The sequence below is a fragment of the Lycorma delicatula genome, chromosome 1 (assembly GCF_047948215.1).
Source record: "Lycorma delicatula isolate Av1 chromosome 1, ASM4794821v1, whole genome shotgun sequence".
NCBI classification, from domain to species: Eukaryota; Metazoa; Arthropoda; class Insecta; order Hemiptera; family Fulgoridae; genus Lycorma; species Lycorma delicatula.
In genome coordinates this window covers 340352861-340379686 of record NC_134455.1, presented here as the reverse complement: position 1 = coordinate 340379686, position 26826 = coordinate 340352861, and the positions used below count along the sequence as shown (strand labels likewise).

Sequence of the window (26826 nt, the reverse complement as noted above, 5' to 3'; positions counted from 1 at the left end):
GGTGTGTCCCTTTCATTTTTGATTACTGTATGGGGTTTTAAGTACATTAAATTTGACAGAGTGTCTAACTATCCTGCACGTATGAAAAGTTGTCTAACCACTAAATAAGATATCTAACTATAAATAAGAGTTTAACTTGTATTCTTGCAAACTGAGTGGTTATGGTAATGTTGTGAACAGTAGAAAGAGATATTTGCAGTCCATAACCACGTCGCCTAATAAAGTTAATGGGACGGACAGTGAATGCGTCGCTTACTTGATCCATAGTCTCATCACAAGTGAAACCTTTGATGATTTCTGTCTCTTTGTCATACCTTGGAGTATGTTAAACTTGGACGTAAAAGAATTGATATTCCATTCAATTTGTACAAACTGTTGAACATGTATACATGATTGATACTCCATTAACCAAACCATGCACTGAATGGTTTTTGTGGGATCAATATCTTGATGGACTACAATCACATTGGAGTCAGCTTGTCTGCACATCATATGCATATTCTACTGACTATTGAAAGTACACTGAACAATTCTTGGAGATTTATGCTATCATTTGAGTCTACTAAGAAATTAGGACTGATTTCCTAAATATAGGCCATTAGTTTTGGATACCTTTAGCCCAGATAATCTGTAAAGTTTCAGCTATGTGTATAGATATGCAATAGGATAAGTAAAGTTTTTTATTACATTAAACTTTACTTGTGAATCATTAAATAATATTCCAAACGATGTTTATTTTGAATATATGTTTAAAATATTCAGTTTTTTATCCATATTTTGCGGCTTTTTACAAAATAGAATAATGTTATTGTAATGGAAATAATTTTACATTAATTCATAATTACTTTTTAATTTTACAGGTTATTATTGATAAATTAACCATCACTGCAAGTACTAAGAATTGTAAGAGATGTGTAAATAATTCGGTATATGATGGAATTATAAAACAAAAATCCAGTGAATGTAATTGTGCGAATGGTGATGTAAGAACAGAAAGTTTAGTCAAGGATATAAGTAGTGAAAATGAGTTACCTCAGCAGAAAGGAAAGAAATTGGTTTGTGAATATTGCAATGAAGGATACAGATGTAAATGTTTTTTAAAGAAGGACATTAACTTTCATGCTAAAGAGAAAGAAAATAATTATCCTTCTAATTTAAAGCAACATCTTAATATTCCTACAAAAGAGAAGAATTATATTTGTAACTTTTGTCAGAAGTCATTTAATAGCAAAAGCTATTTAAAAATACATCTTAATATTCATACAGAAGAGAAGAATTATATTTGTAACTTTTGTCAAAAGTCATTTAATCGCAAAGAGAGTTTAAAAATACACCTTAATATTCATACAAAAGAGAAGAATTATATTTGTAACTTTTGTCAAAAGTCATTTAATCGCAAAAGCCATTTAAAAATACATCTTAATATTCATACAAAAGAGAAGAATTATATTTGTAACTTTTGTCAAAAGTCATTTAATCGCAAAGAGAGTTTAAAAATACACCTTAATATTCATACAAAAGAGAAGAATTATATTTGTAACTTTTGTCAAAAGTCATTTTATCGCAAAGACAGTTTAAAAAACCATCTTGATATTCATACAAAAGAGAAAAATATTTGTAACTTTTGTCAAAAGTCATTTAATTGCAAAAGCAGTTTAAAATACCATCTTAATATTCATACAAAGGAGAAGAATTATGTTTGTACCTTTTGTCAAAAGTCATTTAATCGCAAAAGCAATTTAAAAATACATCTTAATATTCATACAAAGGAGAAGAATTATATTTGTAACTTTTGTCAAAAGTCATTTAATCGCAAAAGCCATTTAAAAATACATCTTAATATTCATACAAAAGAGAAGAATTATATTTGTAGCTTTTGTCAGAAAACTTTTAATCAAAGTCCTCATTTAACATCACATCTTAATATTCATACAAAAGAGAAAATTTATGTTTGCAATTTCTGCCATAAGGTTTTTAATCGGCCTTCTAATTTAAAGCGACATCTTAATATTCATAACTAATGAGAAAAATTATATTTGTAACTTTTGACAAAAGTCATTTAATTTTTACAATATTTGTTAAGTTCACAAGTGAGATTTCTTATACAAATCACACGTTACATGTGTTTTTCTCAAATTCATTTTCACAAATAACATTGATCTTGTATGAATCTAATACCTCATTCTGATTTTGTATTAAAGTTTACTCACATATTTAACAAATAGGAGGATTCCTGCGCCTGTTGTTTGTATTGACCTCAAAGCCTTTTTTTTTTTTTTTTTTTTTTAATTTGTTATTAACATGTACAAAAATGACTGCTTCTTTCATGTGTCAATTTCTTAAAAATGTTTTCTTATCTTATCTCCTGGTTGTGAGTTATTTTCCTCTTTGTTACACACTATGTGCTCATAAACTTGAATATGAACAGAAACTAACATTTTGAAATATATGTCTCAATTTGTTGTTAATATTCCTATTACATTCTCAAATATATTCTATTCACAATAGAAAAAGGTTTTGGAAAGTATAGGAGCTGCAAAGTTAAACAATAGAGGGCAGAGACTTGAGATGCCAGGTCTCTTACCATACTTTGAAATTTGATCTACTTCTGTACCACTTTAACTCTACTGCTATTATTACATTAATGCTATTGTCGGTTCACGGCTGACCAAAACATACAAAAGTGGCCTGTTTGTGGTTTTAAATAAAATTTAATGAGATTTCCTGATTGTAGCATGAAAACATCATATTACTTAATATACATTATTTCAAATATCTATCATTGCATTTAAGAAATAAAATATTCAACATAATGTGTAGAATATATATAAATTAATAAAACTAATTTGATCTAAATATGTGATATATGTATGAAAATTGCAAATGTGTTTTTTGATAAAAAGATTAACATTTTTAATGATTTTTTTATTTCTTAATACAGACTACTTATGAAAATTTTTTACACGTATTATAAAATAAACAAAGTAATTAAAAATTTAAATAATCGAAAAATGTTCTATGTATGATGAAATTTAAAAATGTCTGATTCTTGAATGAAATGTATTTGTAACAATAAATTGTGATATATCAAAACTAATAGGAGACAAATATGTATTGAAAAATTTTTTAAAAATCTCTTTTTTACTATTTATTTTTTCCACACAGAATCTTCCCTTTCTAATCCACCCTGATATATTTCCCAATTTGTTTATTGATGTGCTCTTCTCTTCTTTGTATTCCCTACAAGTTTTATAAAATTTTTAACGTTACTGAAAGGCGAGACATTCCTCTGTAATTATTGACTCCACTGTAAATTTTGTCTCCTCTTTTGTGTTAAGGATGAATTGGGGCAGACTGGCCATTCTTGCAGGATTTTTTCTGTCTTCCAAATATTTTCTGTAATAGATCATTGATTAATTAGCTAATAATCATACTTTTAAAAATTACACAGTTATTGGGTCCTCACCCGGATGCTTTATTATTTTTTAGAGATCTGATTATTCTTTATTTCTTGTTTATTCAGTGGACTTGAGTTTTCTTGTTTTGTTACTGGTTACAAACAGTTGAGTTTTTTCTGGATTTTTCAGTTTCAACAGTTTTTCAAAATTATTGGCTAAACTTTTACTATCGCAAAATAATATTTTTTATTAAATTTTATATGTACTCAATTTTTTATGAAATAGAGTATTTTATTGTAATAAAAAAATTAGTTTATTTAAATTTCAGTTTTTGAAATGATTATTATATATAAATTGCGATTATTATGTGATGTTAAGAAATAACATTTTGTTCATAAAGTAAAAGATTTTAGAATTATATAGTCTGATTTTATAATATGTCTGTGAAATGAAAAATTTAACATCCACTTAAATATTTAAGTGGATTAAACTATATTTATATACTCTTATTATTTAAAAATTGTGTTTTTGATTATTTTCATATGTACATTCAAAGTTATTTATTTTTTTAATCAAATAAAGTTCTACAAAAAACAGATCGCTTTTTTATTTAAAATGTACATGATTCCTTTTCGTAAGAACAGTTGGTTGTATTATATTGTGACCAGATGCATTTATCCTGTACCAGTTAGATAATTAAAACTAAATTAAAGCTACCCTCTCTGATCTACGTTGTGAATCTGCATAGTCTTAACTTTTCCGTTTAAATTTTTTAGTGTCCCAGCCATGGGGGTTTAAATGCGGTGCCTTACATAAAAAAGTAGATTATTTTGAGGTTGTTTCATTTATAAAAATCTCATATTTCTACATTTAATGGTATGTCATTGTTATAATCTTAGGCATATATGAACAATGTTAATGATAATTTTTTGCAACATTTTTTTTTTTGTTTAAACTCATTTTCTTCAGTCTATTTCTTTCCAGACCATCTTCTTTTTCTATTTTCCAACTCGTGATTGAAAATTAACTTTCTAAACTGATCTTGTTTTAAAAAAGTTTCAACAATGCCTACGTCTTGGAGAACCTTTTTAATCGCTTCAGTCTAATTTGTTTTGTTTTCTTTCTGCAGAAATCTATTTTTTTTTTTTTTCAGTATTCTATTATTACTTTTATGTGACAAAAGAAACAGTATTTCTTTTCTCAGTGCCTAATAAAGATGTTTGTATTTTATTAGAATAATAATGAAATTACAATTGCTGGGAAATTATTAATGTTCAGTAATGACACAAATTGATAAAATAGTAAAATATTAGCAGTTAATAAAATTAAATGTACAATCAAAGATATTAAAAAAAGTGGGGATAGACTTTTTTTTTCAAAAATGGATGTTGTACACCTTTTTTCAGCCAAAGTTGTAGATCTCTCTCGTATTATTTATATATATATATATAGACATAGAGTTGAGTAGTACATTGAAATATATTTGGATTAACAGATTAGTAGAAAGTAATTAATGTTGTCAACTGAATTGTTACCTGGCTGAGGCGGGACAGGTGAGCCTGGTTTGTTGTACCATCTAACAGATGACATCATCAAATTGTTAATAACATGACGTATTTGTATATAAAATTCAAACACAACAAACTAGTACAATACAATGACTAATATACTAGACCCAGCAGTTGGCAAGGAGAAAACTTTCAGCTTTTATACAGAGTTATCATAAAAGAATGGTGCGGTTTTGAACATGGTTTAAATTAAAACAGAATTACTTACAGTTTATGTTTTTTATTTTTCAAATTTGTCGTCTCAAACTTTTTTTTTACATAATTAATAAATTTCAATGTGCGCCCTTTGTCGCTCGACAAATGTCCAAACGATACTCAACTTCTCTCCATACATTAGTTAACATTTCTTCGTTAATGGTTGTCATTGCTTCATTAATCCTGGTTTTTAAGTGGTTTAGGTCGCGAATTTTTTGTGTATAAACAACACTTTTGATGTACCTCACAAGAAAAAATTGCAAGGTGTCAGGTCTGGAATCCTTGGAGGCCAGTGTACGGGTCCTTGCCGGCCTATCCATCGATCTCCAAATTTTTCATACAAAGCGTCCGTGACCAATGCATTGTAGTGCGGGAAGCACCATCTTGTTGGAAATGAATGTTTTCGAGTTCATCCAGCTGAAGAAAGCAATAATTGGTTATGTCAAGATACACAACTCCATTAATTGTTTTTTCAGCAAAGAAGAAAGGCCCTATTACACGATTTTTCATCGCACCACACCAAACATTAACTTTAGGCGAATTGCGTTGTTTCTCAATAATTGCGTGTGGGTTTTCAGAGCCCCATATTCGTGAATTGTGTCTGTTAACAGATCCAATCACATGGAATGTAGCTTCGTCTGTAAAAATTATATCATCTAAAAAAGATTCGTTTTCACTTATTCTGTCCAACATTTCAACAATGAAATTGTAACGTTTTACACCGTCATCGGATTTCAATTCCTGCAGTAACTGGATTTTATAAGCATGTAAATTCTGTTTTTTATGTAAAACTTTGTGAACTGTTGATTTGGAAGCAAGAGTTATACTTTCTGATTTTACTTAAAAATTTCTTCGATTCATCTGTAACAAAGAGTTTTCAAAGGCTCCTCTGGTTCACCAAGTAAAGGAATCGAAACTTTACCACTAGAACAGCACATTCCAGCAGTTTCATCTTTCCATTTCAAAGCATCGCATTGCTGACATTTTCTATTCGTAGAGCCATTACCAATATTAAAGAATGCTTATTGTATTCAAGTGAAGGATCATATTGGAATCCACAATTATTATATACAGACCAATTGTTACGCATAAAATTTCTGCATGAACGATTCTTCTCACCTTCGTTGTTCTGGAGTTTCTCGCTGTTATAGCTGCCTGCTGCTTAGTTTGTCTTTCTAAACGAATATGTGTTTGAATCGCCGTTTCAGCTTTTCTTAAGATAGCTTGTAGTTCAGCTTGCTCATCTAACCTATCTTGTCTCTTAGAAGTTGTTTCACCAGCCCTCAAAGCACATTGTCGTCTTAGTTCTGCGTGAGCGGAAGATTCTTGAGTTCAAGCAACTTTTCTACCCGGGCCCGTGATGAATCCCTGGACAGGTTAGATTTGCGCTTCCGAGACATTTTAGAAAAAAACGGAAAATAGTGTTAGAAGTAAATTAATAAACAGGCACCTAACCTCAAAAACTGGAAAAGTTTTAGTATTGCTTAGAAGTGACAGAAGAATAACAATAAATATAAAAGGAGTCGAAACAGCAGAAGGACTTTACTCAATTGAATAGTGACTTTACCATCGGTATTACGGTGTTAGATTGGCACCTTATTTCATTTACTTACTGGAACGCCATATTGCGTTAATTTGGTCAAATTTTTTGACGACGATCATACCTACCAATATACATTTTTTTACCCTCCCAAAAAAATGTTTTTTTTTACCAAAAAGTGTCCTACGCCCTTCGAGAACCTATGAGAATATGTGTACGAAGTTTCATGAAGATTGGTTGAGTAGTTTTTGCGTGAAAGCGTAACAAACAAACTCACATTCACATTTATAATATTAGTAAGGATTAGCCTGATACATCCACATACACAAGTTATTATTTTATTAATAAATACTTACACAACATAATATTGCAGTATGATGTACGTATGAGTATTTGACCATTTATTGGCTGGTTTGCTGCTATTCCAAATTCCTTGCATGTTCTGTGCTAAATTATAAAATTAACTAAAACCATGCCTTAATAAATGGCCCACCAACCATTTTTATCATCCACAACCGATGTAAATGTAAAGGTGAGACAGGGCGAATCACTCTCTAGCTCCTGTTTTACAATATTTTTTTATTTTCTATTATTTATTAATAAATATTGTTTATTCTCTATTAAAAATATTCTCATAAAAACCATAAATAAATTTTTGTTTTGTTTTATTTTAATTCCGTGTTACTGTCAAAAGACATTCTACTCGTTCAAAAATATGAAACACCTTTTCAATAAATCTTAATAGTTCTCTTTTTCTTAGTCTTGCTAGTAAGATTAATTAATGAAAGTGATAAAATTCCTTCTTGTGTTCCCATGTTTTTTCAAAGAGAATTTTTCTTCATCTAAAAAGCTTCTTGTTCTACAGGCTATAGCAACTGTTTTCAACATCCAGTAGGATAACAACCGGAATCATCCTGGTTCGCCAGGAACCAGCAGCACCTTATCGACCAGCTTCATTACTCGGTTGACAGCATGCACCGTGGACCTACCTTTGCAAAAACAATACTACCTACCCTAGCATGCAACTCGGTCGTCAATCTACCCACAAGAAGCCGCTCGAATAGCTTACCAAGTGTACTCGGTAGGCACAAAGGACGGTAGCCAGTGACATTAACATCCTTATCCCTACCCTTTTCCAATAGCACCAACCGAGCAACCTTCCAAGCATCTGGCACAAAGTCATGTGTTAAGCAGTAGTTGCCAGCATCTTGTAGCTTTTGCGGGACCACATTGACCAGGACCTGGACTGCATCAATAGATGGACTAGATAGTGATGCCATCTAGTCCAGGGCCCTTCCTCTGCCTAACGCGCATGGCGGCAGCTGTTACTTCATCCTGGTTAAAGACAGGCAGTGAAACTTCCAGAGCGATTTCCCGCCAAGGCACTCGATAGCCTTTGGGAATAGTTTTTCCAAACAATCCACCAGGTACTCTCATTCCAGAACGGGGAGGGAACAACCAAACTTCTTCATTACTATCTTGTAGCTGCTGCCCCACATGTCACCATCAACCTCACTGAGCTGGTCAGCCCACTTATCTCTCTTAGCCCGATTAATATCTGTCCTACACAGACGGCTGACTTCATTAAGTATCCCTCTAGCATGAAAGATGCCTGGGGTGGTCACCACGTCTTAACAACCTCTGCACTCGCCTTCTTGCTCTGAGGCACTCACTATGTAGCTTCTCCACCTCCTCGCACCATCAGTAGACTCCCTTGCTTCTGGCAGTGCTTTCTGTCTGATGCTCATCAAGCACCTCCTGCATTATTGAAGTTACCTCTTCCGGCATAGTAGCATTTCTTAGCCCGTCATATGAAAAATAACTGGGACTTGAATTCAGAACCTTCCATATGAATAGGAGAGATTTTTTCTTACTGTTCTTTCTCAAATTGATAACTAAAAGAAAAGAATCAGAGTAAGAGAAAAAACGTTCAGTGAACACATGAAACAGAGAATATTATTTTTCTTAATTTTAAAACAATGACTTTATTAAAGGATTCTATTATAAATATTTTATTAAAAATTAATCCAAAGATGAAAAAATAAAAACATTAAACTTCTCAAGAATATTTTTTAGTATATTTAATAATTATATTATTGTAACCTCAAACAGTTAGACATTAATTAACTCTTGGAATACTTTGTTTTTATCAAATAAACTCATCAGCGGTTACGCTAAAACTTAATTTACGCTTAAATATTTATTAACAACATGAATAATGTACAAAAAAAACCCGTTACCTGTTATTTTAAGTAAACACATAATATATTGTTATAGTTAGTGTTAATTTTTATAAATATTAGTGTAGCTAGCATGTAAATGTTAGTAGTTAGCAATTAGTATATTAATTGTTAGTAACATTTATTTTTTACGTACAAGAATTTTATCTTTAACTCTTTAAGTTATGATGTCTTCTCCAGACTGATTAATTTGGCATTTTAAGTGTTTTTCTTATACCAGTTTTAGTAGTTTTTCAAGAGAGAATAGTTACATTTGAGCACTGTTGCACTCATTGAACAGTAAAAAAAAACCCTAATTTTAATGTATTATTTTTTAAGTTTACAGCTGAATCGTCCGTTTTTGTATTTTTTTTCAAAGATGTTTTTTATCATAAATGTGTAACTTATTTTTCTGAGCAGAAGTTTTAGTTCACTTTCATTCACACACATATATAATATACATAGGCATATATATATATATATATGTATGTATGTATGTTTTTTAGGACTTCCTTAAATACATTAAAATGAAAAAGAGACTATAAATAATTGTCTTATCAATAGATTTACAGGATTGGACTACCTATGACCTCACATGCTAATTAAAATGATGATCTAAACATTAAGTTATGTAGGTTGCAAGTTCTGAGTTGCAAGTTATAAGTTCATTCTTCAAATGAAAGAAAATGTATACACGGAACTTAATTCACTTTAAACTGCTTGTGTGTGAGATTTCTGTAGCTGAAAATATGCTATCATAAAGTTGTGGATCGGTTGCTAAAATCCATTTGGGCACAAAATGATATTTATAAAATAGAAGAAAGTTTTACTATAACCAGTTGAAAACCTCCACAATTACACCATTAAGTATTAAACATGGTTTGGTTGTAGAAATAATTACTATTGTAAATATTATGAGTGCAAAGAAAAAAATATAATTGTGTGAAAAGTCCACCTTTGCATTTGAAGAATTGTTTACAAATTGTCAACAGAAATGAAAAAAAATTCATCGGTATTCAATCTTACTTTATTTTTTTATTTTTAATTAACTGATGGATTTTCAGTATGTCATAACAAAGTTTATTTTTTTCCTTTTAAGAACGTAATTCAGTTTTTAGATATAAATGTTCCTATTTAGAAATTAAATTCACAAAACAATTTCAAAAAATCACATTTAGAACTGAGTATGCCTTTTTAGAACTCAATTTTTAGTAGTAATTTTTTATATTTGTTGTTACTGGGAGATCAATGATGGAATGTTTATTATCGTCTTGAGTCGATCTTGTATATTTGTTTATTCTTTTTAATTCCATTACTGTGTAGAATATACCTTCTACCTTAATAATTTTTGCATTAGATTTAAACAGATTTTAATTCGTGTTCATCATTAATTTTATTATGATGAATGCCTTAGCTAGCTAAATATGTATAATTTTCTTTTTGAATGCAGTGGTTTAGTGTTCTAGATTTTATAGCCTCTGTTTATTTATTAAATTGATTTTTTTACTGTTTTTTCCTTTTTAAATTTAATCTTTTAAAAATATTTTTAAATGTTCAATTCAAATCTGTTAATTTTTTTATTGTTGTCCAGACTTTTAATTAATACAAACTGCACAGATCAATAATATGAAATTTGTAGGTAAAACTAATGTGTGGAATTATACTCGGTCCGACCATTAAAACATAGTTTGCATTATTGAATGAATGTGAATGAAAGATTTTTCTAAAACTGAATCAGAAAATTCTACAAAAAATTTCATTACTGTACTTGGAACCAGATTATAAGAAATTTAAATGTTTTTTAATACATGTTTGATAATGTAAATAAAAGTTAGGACGCCATGGTCAATCTTGAGGTGCACTAAAATATATCAATTAAGTTGATGCTGGCTTCTTACTTTTGTTATTTTTTTTTTTTTTGTTAGCTTTGGAATCATGTTTCTTCTTATCGGATGTAAATTTTTTTAAAAATATTATTGCATATTTTAAAGAAATTTGGTTATTTTATTACACATAGTTTTCCAGGCTTTTATCAACATATTTCAATGTTTTATAGATGTCTTGAGTCCTAATGGAGCTTTAATTTTGTATATGTTTCTTTCTAAAGCTTTGGCAAGCTTTTGGTACTTCAGTGATTGAATTTACTCAAATGTGTGCACTGTTTATCTGATCTGCTGTAACAACTTTTTAATGTGTTCGATATTATACAACAATGAGATAGATAATGATTGCAGATCAAATCCAGTGGCAGAAGTATCTTATTTAAATTTCACTAGCAAGCAGATGTTTCATCTTATTGGTGGTGGCCGTTGCCGTTCTTATCATTTCAGAACTGCAAAATCTTGTTTTCCTGGATTACTGAATTATCAATCAAGAAATGGACTATTGGGCCCTCAACAGACCAGTTTTAGTTAAATTATTTACGTACTTTGTACTTGATCAATGTATGCTTTTTTCTGTTATTTATATTGCGGTTGGAACTGCTTTAATATAAACACAGCTTCAACAAAGAATCATGGGAATTATTCACAACTGCACTTCTTCCACCATCTTCGTATGGTTAATCCTTACTAACATCACAGACGCCCATCCATTTGGTCTGCAATGTAGTTCCTATTTGTTATCTGAGGAAGAATAAACACCCTCCAGCATGCTGGAGGAACTGATTGCACGTAAACACTGTTTGTTCTGCATTGTTCTTTTCCTGACAATAGTCACACTTCACAGATGGTCTCAATGTCCACACTCACACTATGCTTTCAAGCATCCATGACTAGTTGGGTCATGTGTGTTTCAAAGCATACCATAATTGGATCAACGTCACTATTAAGCCTCATTTCACTATTCTTGCGGCCCAGCCATGTCTGGAGGTCTGGAATCAGCCTGTGGGTCCATCTACCTTTTGTCAACCGATCCCACAAGTAGGAATTTATACCGTAAAACAAATTTGCTTTGAATCTGGAACTATTTTTTGACAAAAACTCAAACGAGAGATTAAGAGTTCCAAAAGAGTAGATAGTTTGTGAGAATCTATGCAGAAATGTTGATGGAAGGTAAACCTTATTATTAAAAATGTTAACTTCTGTAAGTCTTCCTTCGATTAGTAACCAGGTGTTTACCTTGAAAGATACATTCAAATGTGTGTTGGTATTTTGACTGTAGCAGATCAAAACGGTTTTTACACAAATCTGAAAATTTTACATTATCTGGTTAATAAATATGCCGCAATGTGTTTACCGTTCCTCTAAAAACAAAGAAACTAAAAACCAACAGGTCCAGGCTCTCTCATTATATTTGTATTCAATTTCAATTCAGTTTTATGTAACTTTTTGAACTACACAACTCTCAGCAATTTATTGGAAGTTTTTGTACCCCATTTATTCATCTCTTATTAATGATGAAATATTTTGGGTGTGTATTTTATCGGGCAATTTTCTAATAGGTTGTTTTACAAACAATTAAAACCCATGATTTTTTTTCAATTGTACACATTTGCATCTACGCATGCAATAAGGAGTTAACATCGTTCTACACTTTCAAGACAATAGCCATTAATGTGTCTTTCTTTTTCCTGTTTAGCCTGCGGTAATTACCGTTCAGATAATACTTAAGAGGATGATATGTATGAGAGTAAATGAAGTGTAGTCTTGTACAGTCTCAGTTCGACCATTCCTGAGATGTGTGGTTAATTGAAACTCAACCACCAAAGAACACCGGTATCCACGATCTAGTATTAAATCCGTGTAAAAATAACTGGCTTTACTAGGACTTGAACGCTGAAACTCTTGACTTCCAAATCAGCTGATTTGGGAAGACATGTTTACCACTAGACCAATCTTGTGGGTTAGCCATTAATGTTTATGACAACAATTAGTACTCTTATGTTAGTAGAGATTAACAATAAATCAAAAGTTAAAAATTTCAATAAATTTAGTATATATTTATAGATAGTATAGTATATTATAATATATATATATATATATGAAAAACTGAAAAATGAGAAAAAATGAAAAATTGTAATATTGAATTTTTTTTAAAGAAAGATGGTTAACTGCTTCAAAAAGAACACTGCAGATCTACAAACATAATATGAAGGATACAGTTTAATAAAATGAGCCAAACCACGATTTAGTTGATAGAAACATATTAAAAAATATGATATTTTTATTTTTACAAACTGTTATCGTAAAAATTAATATAAATACATATTAACTTAAATTAATTTAACAATAAAAAAAAACAAAGTAATTTTTCTTAATCTATTAGTGTCAAATGCCTAGAAATAATTCTCATAATAAAAACTCTGTTTTTTATTATTTTTGAGTAATAATAACTAGAAAATTTAATAAAAAATGGTATATGTGCATTCGTAAATAAAAAAAGGAGCAAAACCAGTAAGATTTAAATACATACTTAATAACACTGTTGGGCTGTAGTCTCTCCTTTGTTATGAGTAAGAACACTCACAATAAAACTAATAATTTAGAAGTGTTTGTGGGATTATAAACAAAAATGCGCTGAAAGAAACTTTGTTAAAGTTGTACGAGACCATTGCTTTATCTTTTCTGTTTTATAAATGCAAGGATTGGGTTTTCATGAGAAATGAATTTTAAGCTACAAGCCTCTGAAAAGAATTTCTTAAGAGGCCTTAAGAAATGGAATGGAATACCCAGTCAAGATGAGGATTTTACAAGAATTAATATTATTTCCATAATTGATGTAATAACTAATTATAGAGTGATGGAAGGGACGTGTAAGAAGAATTCCCAAACTGTGCTCCATTTGGAAGGAGGGAGAGAGAGTGATATTGTAAGAGAGAGAAAGAGAGGAATCTTTCAGTCGGAATAGGTCTGCGAGTTTTATTACATTATGAAAATGATGATAATGAATTAAAAATGTAAAAGTTCAAGAGTTCAAATGTACAAATAATTTACAGAAAAACAAATTATTTTTAGTTAAACTATTGAAATTGAAACTAAACAGTATTGAAATATTTCTTAACAAACACCAAGATTATAAAATTATAATTTTAGTTTGAATAAAATAATGATATTAAAAAAATTAAATTTTTATAAGAAGATAAACACAATATTTATAAGAACTAGAATTATTTTTTAAAACATTTTAAAGAAAATAATATTAGATTGTTAATAACAAATGGAAAAATTTCACTCTTGAAACTAAAATATTTTCATTCAAAATAGGAATAGTCTTGAGTAACAAATTTGTAATTTATCTTAATTTTCCACTTGAAGATCAATATCTTGAACAAACTCTTCTAAATCATCTGTAAAAGTTTGCCCGTCTTTTGATGTCAAAAAAACTTTTAAAATTATTATGTATCAGTAGGAATGAGTCTCGTTGATTTTAATAATAGTATAATTTTCACTTTTGACATTAGGCATCAGGCAAAGTCCATTTAATACAAACAAGTTCTGTAGATTATTTTTTTAACTATTTTACAAACATTTACTTTTTGAAAATCATTTGACAGATCATTTTTAAAAAAAGTTATGCTGCCTTCATCTTTAACTATTTTTATTTCACGGCTTCTCAACGAGTTTACTTTCCTACTTTCCATATCTTTCTGTCTGCAACAGCTTGAAGCAATGGAGATTCTGATTTATTCATTCTGTTAATAGTAAATCTTTCATTTTTTTTATACAGTTTTCTACCAAGTGATGTAGAAGACTATGTCAACATATAATCTTTGCAGAATTTTCAATTTATACTTGACACCCCAACTTCTAAATCATATAAATATATATATATATATATATATCTTCTGGTACTAAAAATCAGAACAATATTTTATAATTTTTTGTAATGACTGTTGATGAACCAAGTAGAGTTTTAACAGGAGAACAAGTTTAATACTTTGATTATGTCTCTGGCAAGAATCAGATCATAAGCGTAGTTCATTAACTGGAGCTTTAATTTTTTTTTTAAATATACTTAAGTAAACGCCATCCCACCTTTTGATTCTATGTCCATGTCATCTTTACGCACCAGACATTAAATATGCCTGTCTTCGTACTTCCATCATGAATACCCAAATTGTATGAACTTTATTGATGTTTGTTGTATCATGTTAACTAGTTGACTCATTTTTGTATAACATTAATAGTGTAACCGATTTAAAAGGGATTTTTTTGTTAAATTTTTTTGATTCTAAATAGAACAATAAAGCGATTTAATCAGAAATTTTCTTTTTTTAGAGTACGACCAACTTTGCTTTTCAACCAGAATATTTCAGATTTAAAAAACACCTGTACTTTGTATTTTCAATATACTTCAAAATTTCACCAAAACGTAACCTTCAAGCTTATTAATTATATCATCTTGAATTTTTGGTTTTATTAATTAGATTTTCAACAAATGAACAGTTAATTATTGAATAAAATAAGTATGTGTGTGAACACGTTAGTCTCTGATTTTGATTTGATTTCAGCATTCTGTTAAGCATAGTTAGGGAATTACAAAAACAAGAATGGTTGCATTCGGCCGTTGGGTTCTACTCATAATAGCTGTCAAAATTAAAATTTTGTAATAATCATTGCTCAATAATGGTGTAAGCTGTCAAGTTGGTTCAGACACTCTAATGTTAGGTTTACTGAAATGCAAAAATGTATAAATATCAATTTTGTAAGTCAACTGTTAGACCTCTAAGTGATGGAAAACTAACTTTTTATTAATTGAAAAAAAAGACATAAAACTGCCCAACCGTAAGATAAATTATATTAACTTAGCATAGCATATGTAATATAAGCAGAAGTTAGAGATAATAACCTTGTTATAAATTAATTAATAATCGAGAGAACAGTAATAATAATAAGAATGTTTGTTCGGAAAAGTCTTTCTTGACTTTTCACTGATAATCAGTTTAAAAATAAACTTAATCATACAGTTTAAACTAGTTTTTTTATTTGTATTAAATGTATTATGTTTTAATGTGTCTGTTTATATCACAAATTATACAGGTTGAGATCTTTTTCAAACCATTTACCTTAAAAATAGTTAATTTTAAAACTTTTCTATTTATTAATCATATTGGTCATTAAAGATATGGTTTAGTTTACTACATTTTTCATTGAAACAAGAAACATGGTAGATAAAAAACATGGTTTTTTTGCTAACCACAATTCTTTTATCATAGAATATATTATTAATAAATGGTAATACAATACAGTAAAACTGTATCTAAAAATCATAATAGCACACCCGTATTCCTCTAGTGTCAAACATTCCTGCAATCACAGTGAAGATATTCACTCCAGATATTCATTTTGAATATCTGCAACTTATATATTCCTCCAAATTTTGATATTAGTGACAATGATCTTTCTAGTCTCTTTCCCCAGATTTCTTTATTCCTAATAATTGATTATTTGAGTTCCCAACACCATTCATGGGGCTCATTGGCATGTTCTCCTGCAGGTATTATTGTTGATCGACTGAGGCAGAACTTAGATCTCTGTTTATTGAACAATAGATCAGGGAAGTTTATGTCATCTTCATCAGGTGCATTTTCTTGCATCGATCTATCAGTGAGTTCAGCAATCTTGCTCCCATGTCTTACATGGTGCGTTTCTAAAATCTTCTTTGAAAGTGATCATAGACCGATTGTAATCTCGGTCAGTAATAGTGAATTGCCTCAGATTCAGCCATGCTGATGGGTAGTTTAGAAAGTGAACTGGCTCTGATTCAAGAATTCCTTTAGCGATTATGACGAGAACAGTAGTGCGATTCACCAATTTGTGAAGTTTACACACCCAAATCTCGATAGTGCCAATGAATTCATCTCATTAACATCTGGAAAGCCAAGGCAACCTGCTGTTCCTTGATGGATGATGACTGCAGTCCTGCACTAAGGGACTGGCTTAGGGCTTTATGTAATTTTAATCGAAGACCGACAATTAAATTGCTTTGCGCCTTCTGCATCATGAGAGGCGTTTGTCATAGAGTGTTTAGGTGTGCTAAGCTAAAATCTTGGTTGAATTACGTCAAATTCATTTCTCGTATAACACCATCATCTGTTGCATGGAGAAAGCTTCGAACCGTGTGAGGATCGGTAGTCATTGCAGTCGAATGGACTGCAAAGTGGCGATTACCTTGTTACTGCACCATTTGATGTACTAACCATATTTGGAAGGTCATTTAGAGCAGTTTCATTGTTTCATCATTGTACTGCCCTGAGTTTGTGAGATATAAAGTTTCAGGTAGAAAATATACAATTGGTAACCGGAAACTCGCAAAATGAATTAAACGCACCCTTTTGTTATAATGAAATAAGTATGCTCTGAATAATTTTCATGAAACTTCCCCTGGAAATGATAATATTAAGCTCAGTATGTTATCACACCTCTCAGTTATTGTACTATGACATCTTTTGTGTATCTATAACAAAATTTTCTCTGACCAGGTGTTTCCAAATTCTTGATTAGAGGCATTGGTTATCCCCATACTGAAACCTGGTAAAGGTAAATCATGCCCTTCCAGTTATCGTTGTATATCCTTGACCAGTACCTTGTGCAAGGTGATGGAACAAGTGGTAAACAATGGTTTACCACGATGGCCTAGTGTGACACCTTGAGAGAAATGCCCTAATTGCTCCAGAACAATGCATTTTTTATCAGGGTAGAATCATCCATTGATTAAGTAGTTGCCCTGAAAGTTGCTCTACAAAACACCTTTTTATTAAATACCATCCAATTAATAAAATTGGATGGTATTTAATTTTTTTACTTTCTGTTAACAAAACCCATTCATTATAAATATTTACAGCTGATTATGTTAGACTAGAAACGTGAACCATATCTCTTATTCTTACAATATGCTATTTATGATATATCTGGAAAACAAGAAAGTGTTGAAAGACAATTAACAAAAATTACTCCAAAATATAGTCATTTTGACTGTTAAACAATTTTCATCAGTATTATATATATATATATATGTATGATGATTATATATAAAAAAATAAAAATTATATATATATATATATATATATATATACATACTTACAAAAAATATTTTTGTACATACTTAATTTTGTAAAATTTGTATTTTACTGGAAATGTAAAATACGAGTGCACACCAGGTAACATGAAGAATCATTTTAGGCAACTTTAATTGAAAGCATAAAGCTTCTTAAAAAGGTTTAAACAACTTAAACCCTGAACTCAGATTGCTCACCACAACTGGCCTTTTTAGAGAGCCATATAACTTACTTTTACTTTCATTTCAATCATTTTTTTAGATTGTCCTGTGTCCTCAATTGTAATTATTGTATTTTGTAAATTTGTATTATCCACTCTTTAGATGGGTTTAATTTTATTTTTAGCATTACCAACAGAAAAGATCAGTTTTCTCTGTAAACACACTATTGTTAAATTTGTAATTTTTCAGAATGTGTTTTTTCCTGCTTCTATAAGGAGGGTAATATAAAGTTTTTGTCATAGACTGATCCTTCTCTATTATCCTGAAGTTATGTTGTTTTGCAATACTGGCTGAATTTATCGATTCTTTTCTGTATGTTACCAGTGGTTTCTCTTCTAAACTTATGTTTTATAAAGCAAACTGGATGCCACTTGTTCTGGAAGATTATCACATAAAAATTAATTTTATTAAATATATAGCCAAGTTTGATGGTTTTACCACCTTAGCTTGAAAAGATTAATGGATGAATTTCAAAAAGATTTTTAATATTCTGCCCAAAATAGTGCTCCCCCTTTAATGTAAAAGATTCCAAGTTGCATTGATTTGTTGAGTACTTATCAATGGTTTATACATATATAAAAAAATGTTTTAAATCATGCAAAAGTCTTCACTGGGGAGAGTCTTATGTTTCACTATTGATCATTGATATAATTTTTTTAAATCCAAACAATGAATCTTGTACCATAACAATTGAAAGGATATGGAAAAGTGCAAAGTGATAAAATAAGAAAGCATATTTCAGTAAGTTTATATAGTATTGTATTAAAAGAATAATGACACTTTTCAATAAATCAAGGAATTGTTAAGTTCTGGCCACTATAATCATCATGTGAGTAAGATCCATTTGACACAAACTTATTTATGTATAGAAAATGTAAAGTACAAGTGGAATCCATGTAACAAACAAGTATTAAAATTTTTATTTCATTATCACAGGAAGACAGATCACATTTAAAAAAAAAAATTGACTGAACCGTCTACTTTTGTACTTTTAAAAACGAAACATACAACACTAAGTTAAATACAGTGGACATTGGGATTTTGCTTTAAAATTTACTTCACTGGAGCCAGAAAAGAGTTAAACTCTAGAATTAAATTACAAAGTATTTTCTAAACCTCTTTCTGTTTATATCTTCTTACTTCCGTTTTTATTCTAGGAATCGGTAGAGTAAAACTCTCTTTATATTTGATCCTGATAAAGAGTTGATAAAATTAGAACAGAAGCTTCCAGTTCCATGGCATGCATTTAATGAGACCCCAAATTTGGCAGTAAGTAGTTTTTCATATTTAAATTTACTGTATAGGTTGTTTATGTGTTGGTTGGTTTTATATGTACAATAAGATCTGTTTAATTTGTCACTAATTCATAACCCATCTTAATGTGTATGTTTTATAACCATACTTATATGTAAAAATGTCAAGAGAACAGTCTTAAGAGAAAAATTTTAGAGAATGGACTATTCTAAGAATGTATTATAGAGCCTTTATTACAGAAATCGGCTGTAATTGGTCAATCAGTGAAATAAAACAAGTATTTCGTGTTAGAATTAAAAGGAAAATGTCAGAATATACCTGAATGTGGAAACATATCAGATGAAGACTGCAGCTTGAATAAGAGAAATTGCCATTGATGCTGGATACAAAATGAAACTGAAAAAGAAACTTTCATTTATGGTCAAAATAAAAACATTATTGAAGGAACTATTGAGAGAGTTTTGATTAGGAATTATGTAACATAGAGGGAAGAAAATGATGCTCAAAAAATATATTGGCTTGAGAGACAAAAAAAAATAGAATAAATAAATTTTGTAGTATGAACAATAGTGTGTGGACAATAGATGAGTCCAATGAGTTCCTTAGTTTGCCATAGAAAAAGAAAAGAACTCTGAAAATATGAATGATGTTGAGGGAATATGAACTCTTAAAAGATTAAAAAGTAATAAATTACAAAAAAAAAAAAAACGTAAAATAAAAAAATTAAATTTGTGAATGGACTTGTTTTTGATCTTTTATGTACTTTTATGACATAGTATTTTTTAACATTATCTAGCTTCCTATGTTCTTTTAATATGTTAGTTTTGTATTTTGTGATGTTTAGTTTGTTTAAAAATGGTTACTGTTTCTGACATTTGAATATGTATATATTCAAATATCACATTTTTTCCATCACATTCTAGAGTTGTATCTTCTTAATTTGCTTCCTTTGAATTTGAAAAGTAATACCACTAAAATTCACTAAAAGTGAAAGTTGTACCAAGACTGATGAATTGCTATTACATAAGTTCAAAAAATGTTAATCTAAAGTGAATTCGTCATTAAAAATTATTGGTTCTATACCAATTAATTAGTTTATTAAATTTAAATATTTTTAAGCTCCAACTTCATTGTGGATGATGGAAGAACCTGAAATGTACGCCCCTTTTATTATTTTAGAATCCCAACATTGTGTACATCCTAATGGCATTTAGTGTAGAATTTTATTAATCTATTCAACTCACCGTAATTGTTAATTCTGTTATTGAACAATTCAAGCATATTAATTACTTTGATGTCATATCGGTTTTATGGAAAGATCAATGATTTTTTTAATAAAAATTTATAACATTTTAAAAGTTTACATGTTATATGTGCCATGTTGGATGTGTGAACAGTAAATGTCCATATTAAGATCTGTTTTATTTATATTAAGATAATTAGATAAGCTTTCGTCGTATTGTGATTCCAACTCTTTTATAGAGCATCGGTGCATGTACTCTTAAGCAAAGAAGAATACAAAGGGAAAATAAATTTGCTGAGAGTGGTCTGTGATGTTTATAATCGAAAGAAACTGGTTCAGAGTAGAGTTATTTGTTGTAATTGTTACAAGAAACTATGAGGTGTGGCAGAAAAGTAATGAGACTGATTTTTTTTTTCAAAAATTTCATTTTATTTTTGTAAATCAGTGTATTGCCAACTTCAAAGTAGTTACCTTGGACAGATATACTTTGGCAGAGGCATTGTTTCCATTCTTTGTAACAATACTGGGAGTTTTCAACTGGAACTGCCATTAACTCCTTGGTTATTCTTCTAGGGATATTTTCTGTAGTAACAAAATTATGTTCTTTCAAGGACTAAGATCAGATGGGTAGAGGGGCTGAGAAACTTTTTTCATCAAAAATTGGTTGATGGAGAGCTGTGTGACATAGTGGAGCATCCGGGTGTTTGAAATGTCCGGTCTGACATGAAGCACCCTATTTCTGTGCCTTTCAAGTAGAGGCTTCAAACCATCAAACAAAAAACTTGGTTGACTGTTTGTCTTTAGGATGCAAATTATGTGTGAACAATCTCCCTACTGTCAAAAAAACAAATCATAATAGACTGGATTTTTGATTTGCGCATTTGAGTTTTCTTTGGGCGAGAAGTGTCAGTGCGCCACTCTTTACTTTGACATTTTGTTTTTTGGATGTACTTGAAAATCCATGATTAATCACCATTAATCATTCAACTGAAGAAACCTGGATGATTTTCAATTTTCAAAAGAAGGTAAAACACACATTCTTCTAATTTTCTGTGTCTAATGGAAAGGATTTTTGGCACACATCTTTTTCATGTCCATTTGTGAGTCAAAATATGATAAACGGTAAACCTATTCAAATTTAACACACCACTTATCAATATCATTGCTAATCAATGGTTTGACCTCAAGGGAGCCCTCACTCTTTTCACATTTTCCTCAATTTTTGATGTTGAAGGCCTACCTGAGCAAGGTTCCTTTTCCACTACTGCATGGTCCTCCAGAAATGTTTTTTGCTAATAAAAAAATCTTTGCTCTTGATAAAGAATGTTCTTCAGAGGGTCACTACAACTTTTCTTAGGTCAACCTTGCGTATTCACAAAGTTTAATACAAAATTTGATGGCACACCGTTGCTGCAAATTTTGCTGTTCCATTTTTTTTTTTTTTTTTAATGCGCTACAAAAACATGACTTCACTTATCACGATCTCTAGGGTTTTATAATTACCATGTAGGTTGAAACTTTCATTTAGTGTCTGGGAGTGGCTGACATACAAGCTGTGTGAAAGGGGATCCTCCATTGTTGTTAGATCACTTCCAGTGTTGCCATTCTTATTTATTTTCTGCCACATCTTGTAAGTCAACCCTGAATTATTATATTCTTTAAAAAAATTATTTTTTAATTACTAATTTTATTAATTGTACTTTAAAATTATAATTTTTAGTAAATTCTAATAAATAGAATTGTTTTTTTCCATATCGGTATTATATTACTTATGGGTCATTCCATGTCAAGTGGATCAGGGGTCCCCGGTTGACCATCTCCTAACGTCATCAAATTTTGCATGGCAGTTGTTGTGGTCTTAAATGCCATTTTACCAAATTTAAGCTCTATGTCTACTAAGCCTTTGAAGATAGCCAAAAATCATGATAAAAAATTTTTGACCTTATTTGGTGATGGATTTCTACTCCTTTCATAAGATTTCAGTTGCTTAAAAAGTGCAGGATCCTAGATATAATTATTTCCTTTTTTAAATTACAGTTTCATTTCTGATTAAAGAATTAGATAAGGAAATAAATAAGCTCAAACCTTGACTTCCAAAATGTTGTGATAAATTTTAGCTGAATTTCAGCTGTTATATCTCAAAACCAGGTTCCAAAAGAAACTTGTGACTAGCATATTCAGATATAGCGTAAAAAGTTAACCCCAACAGTACCAAAATGCAAATCTCTATCTTCATTATCGCCATCAAAATTGTAGTCAAAGATAACAATCTTTACGTGCGTGTCCGCAAACTGCAAGTACCTCTTTTCCAAGAGGCCATAAAAAATCAACCATAACAGATAAAGAGTTGCAATTTGGTAAAATGGCATTTCAGACCGTGGGGAACCTCCACTGAAAATTTGATGATATTTGGAGATAGTCAACTGGGGACGATTTTCTAAACTGGACCGCTTGACATGAAATGACCCTTATATGATTACATGGTTATAATGTTTATTTTATTTATTGTTCATTCAGGAATGTCCTATGGCTTTAGAAGCTGCTGAAGGGTTATTGAGTCTTGGAGTTAGTGGAGCTGAAGTTAATGGTCTTATATTGGATGCTAATGTTGCTGGGATGGAATGGTATGTATTACAGTGATTTTGTTATTTTGGTTTTGTCTGTGATTGTCATGTGTGAAATTTTTACACATTATATTATTAATAATCGAAACAAATTTATCTAATGTGTAATGTTAATTTTTTATTTACATTATTACATTTTAAAACTTTATTCCTATGAAAAAAATTTGATTTGTGATCATTTTTATTCAGTTTGGAATGGTTTATATTGTTCTTTATAATCAAAAAGAGTTTCTAATATTTCTTCAAGTTAGGTTCTAAGCAAAATCAGAAATCATGAATTTAGAAAAGAAAATCAAAATCAGGGTTCCAGGGATTGTAGAATTAACATAAAACAACATATTACAGATAAAAATAACGTAGTGAACTTACGTTCTAATTACCAAGATTTATGGTTTCTGTGGGGAAAAGTAAGTGACAATTAAAAACTACTAATTTTTTGTTACTTTAGAGTCAATTACATCGTATTGCAGCAAGAGTTTTGAGACTTGTTGCCAGGTGAATTGTGCTACTTACATTATATGTTATGTGTGATCTGTTGGATATCACATTGATATTGTTGGATATATCACATTGTTGCAGGGGATTTATCATGTAAGTTATTTGTATGTCTGTTATGTTAAGTGATATATCCATAATGGTTGTAGGTGACTTGACTTGAATTTTAAGTTATTCTTGAAATTGATGTAGCCATCTTCAAGTATAACTAGGGAAAGTGAGGAGTGTAGTTGTTTCCCAATGATTTTTCTGAACCAAATGTGTGATTGCTTAAAAGCATGCCAGGTCTATTAAAATGCAGGCAGTAAGTATTAAGCCATACAAATGACACTTTCATTCTGTTCATTAGGGAACTGACTACAGTGAATATTGTACTCTCAGAGTACAAAATATTGCTAATGGTGCATCTTTTACATCAGGTCGTTTATATATGTCTTGCTTAAAAGAAAAACTGGGATAGATAATATAAAGAAACTAATTAATTACTCCTTTTTATAGCTATTATACTTACTCCTCACTATATTATATTACTCCTTTTAAGCTGGAAGCTTAAATATAAATTAATCAATGTATTATTTATATATTATATTCAATTTATGAAATAAATTATTGTAATACAAAACTAACTTCTTTGACACAATAACAAAAGAGAAATTAGCTTCAGAATCAATAAATTGCTAAGGAGGATTTATAGAATTCAAAATTCTTCTAATTTTTATTATTGTTTACCACTTGATTTGACCCATGTGTTTTGCCTATATGTTTGTTTAATTATAACTACAAGGCCAAAAATAAATCGTATATATGATCCTAAGTGGATAAACAGTATTTTCAGTATCGATTTATTTTTATCAAAAATAGTTGTGTTTTAAGATCTGCTACGAAATTGAATGAATGAATTATAGTAGTAAAATTTATTTTATAATTATTGTTACTGTTCTTATATATTGTTTATAAACATTTAAGAAAAAAATGGACGATTTCTTTACGGGCAGTATGTTCGATCAAGTAAGCATGTTCTCAGCTGAGGGGGACAGACACACATACAAATGCCCTTCAGTAGGGTAGAATTAATGGAGAAGAAAGATATTAATCCAAGTAACTTAAATGAAAATTAAACCGAGTAACTTAAATGTTAATTTCATTCAATGTGTAATGATATAAATTCAATAATTTGTGTGATTCTATGTAATTATTTATTGACAGGTTCATGCAGTTGATCCTAGTAATCAAAGAGGTATCGATATATTAGCTGCTTTACTAGCAAATTTCAGAAATGGAAAGACTAATACCTGTTTCTTGGACTCATGAGGAACATGGTCTCCAGGCATGGACTGCTCTATCATATTTATTATATGTAAATAATAATTTATCACGCGCTGCGTATTTAGCACAAAAAAGGTAATGGAAACAAATCAACAGTTTATTCATTACTAGCATTTATTTGATATATATGTTTATTCATTTTATATATATATGTTTTTTTATAGATTTATAGATTAGCTTAACCCTATCACTGGTAATGTACTACTTTTGACTGGCAAGCAGTTTTTAAGCAAAAAATAACCTATTGAAACAGTAATAAAATTATTTTTAATGAACCAGTCAGTTTTAACTCATTTTATGTCATTTCAATCACAAAAATATAGGCTGTAATTAAACATAAAAATCAATTTACTTAGCTTTTGCAACAAAATCAGTAGTAAAGTCACACTCAAATTTCCTTTTTTTTATAACTACAGAAAAAATTCATTTTTATAATCCATAAAAAAGTTTAAATAACTTATAATTATATTATAATTTCCAGGCTATACAAAACACCTTATATCCAACATGCGTTAATATAGAAACTTGAAGGAAAAAAAACATAATTAGCATATTTACATAACTATATTTATGTTAGGCCTAATTTATCCTTCATTCCCTATTCATCACGGTCTGTTTCAATGCATCTGTTCTTTTATCATATGTTTTATTGTCAATATCTCATCATCATTTAAAAATCCCATTCTTAAAACTTATAAAATAAATTATAATTCAGTAAAACATACAATAAATGTCACTGAAAAGTAGAATAACCAAACACAAACATGCACGAAGTAGACAATAACAATGACATATGGCGGACATAACCAAACTTAGAAGGTTACAAAGAATAGGGTTATAAAAGGGAAATTTGTTAGATAAATCTATCGTATGTGTAAAATATCTAAAATGAAATGTAACCTATCGATATAAAGTAACTGCTGTACTCTACTAGGCATTCAAGGTATTAAATAAATGAGAAAACAAACCATCTTGCATTGGGATGCTGCCAGTTTTGTGACACACTATGGGACATTTGTCAGAGATTGGGTTAATATATACAAGTCGTTATTTGAAGACTGATAGACTGGTTCCAGCTTTTTAGGAAAGTGGTGGAACAATATTAAAATTACTTTTTAATTTTTTAAAAGTAATTATAGATTATTTTTATGAAATAGATATTTTTCAATGTATAAAAATGCAATTTAACAAATTTAGTATATGTTCATTACTAATTTTCTAAATAAAAGTATTCAAAATATTTGGTATTTAATAATCGAAGGAGGAATTTATGTAAATCTTTTTCAAAATTAGTTAATTTACTTTTCAACAATAACATACAATTATCTGTTCTAGTTACTAAGATTATCTTTGGCATATCTGAAAAAGCCATTCTCTCTATGTTTATACAATGCATCTCTGATACAATCAAATTTGGGCTGTAGGCCAATGATGAAAAATTATAGCAAAATTAGTTTATCATAATATCCCAAGTGATTGATCATTTTTCTCTGTACAGTTAGATGCTTACTATTTCTTAAAGTAAGCCAGCCTGTGTGGCGTGAGTGGTAGCCTTTCATCCCGGTCAGGCATGGCACTTTCACATGCTACACGCTACAAAATTGCCATTTCACCTCATTCTCTGAAGAAATACCTAATGGTGGTGTTCATGGAGGCTAAAGTAAAAAAATCTTAAAGAAAGCCTAGTTACATCTGTAAAAAGATTTTAAAATTACCTAACATATTATTCAAATGAATTTTATAGC

The 26826-nt window shown here is 29.9% G+C and overlaps 2 protein-coding genes across 2 annotated transcripts in view; both read left to right on the top strand.

Annotated features, from left to right (window-relative positions):
* The window catches only part of LOC142317898 (uncharacterized), a 42986-nt gene extending 17920 nt beyond the window's left edge, over positions 1-25066 (top strand). The window contains exons 6-9 of the mRNA XM_075354437.1: positions 861-1697; positions 16282-16467; positions 23154-23264; positions 24962-25066. Coding sequence (XP_075210552.1) covers positions 861-1697; positions 16282-16467; positions 23154-23264; positions 24962-25066 — 1239 coding nt within the window. The remainder of the gene's footprint in view (positions 1-860; positions 1698-16281; positions 16468-23153; positions 23265-24961) is intronic.
* LOC142334333 (uncharacterized) overlaps positions 19215-26826 on the top strand; it is a 96862-nt gene continuing 89250 nt past the window's right edge. The window contains exons 1-3 of the mRNA XM_075382293.1: positions 19215-19408; positions 23154-23260; positions 24962-25156. The gene's annotated coding sequence lies outside the window, so the exon portion shown is untranslated. The remainder of the gene's footprint in view (positions 19409-23153; positions 23261-24961; positions 25157-26826) is intronic.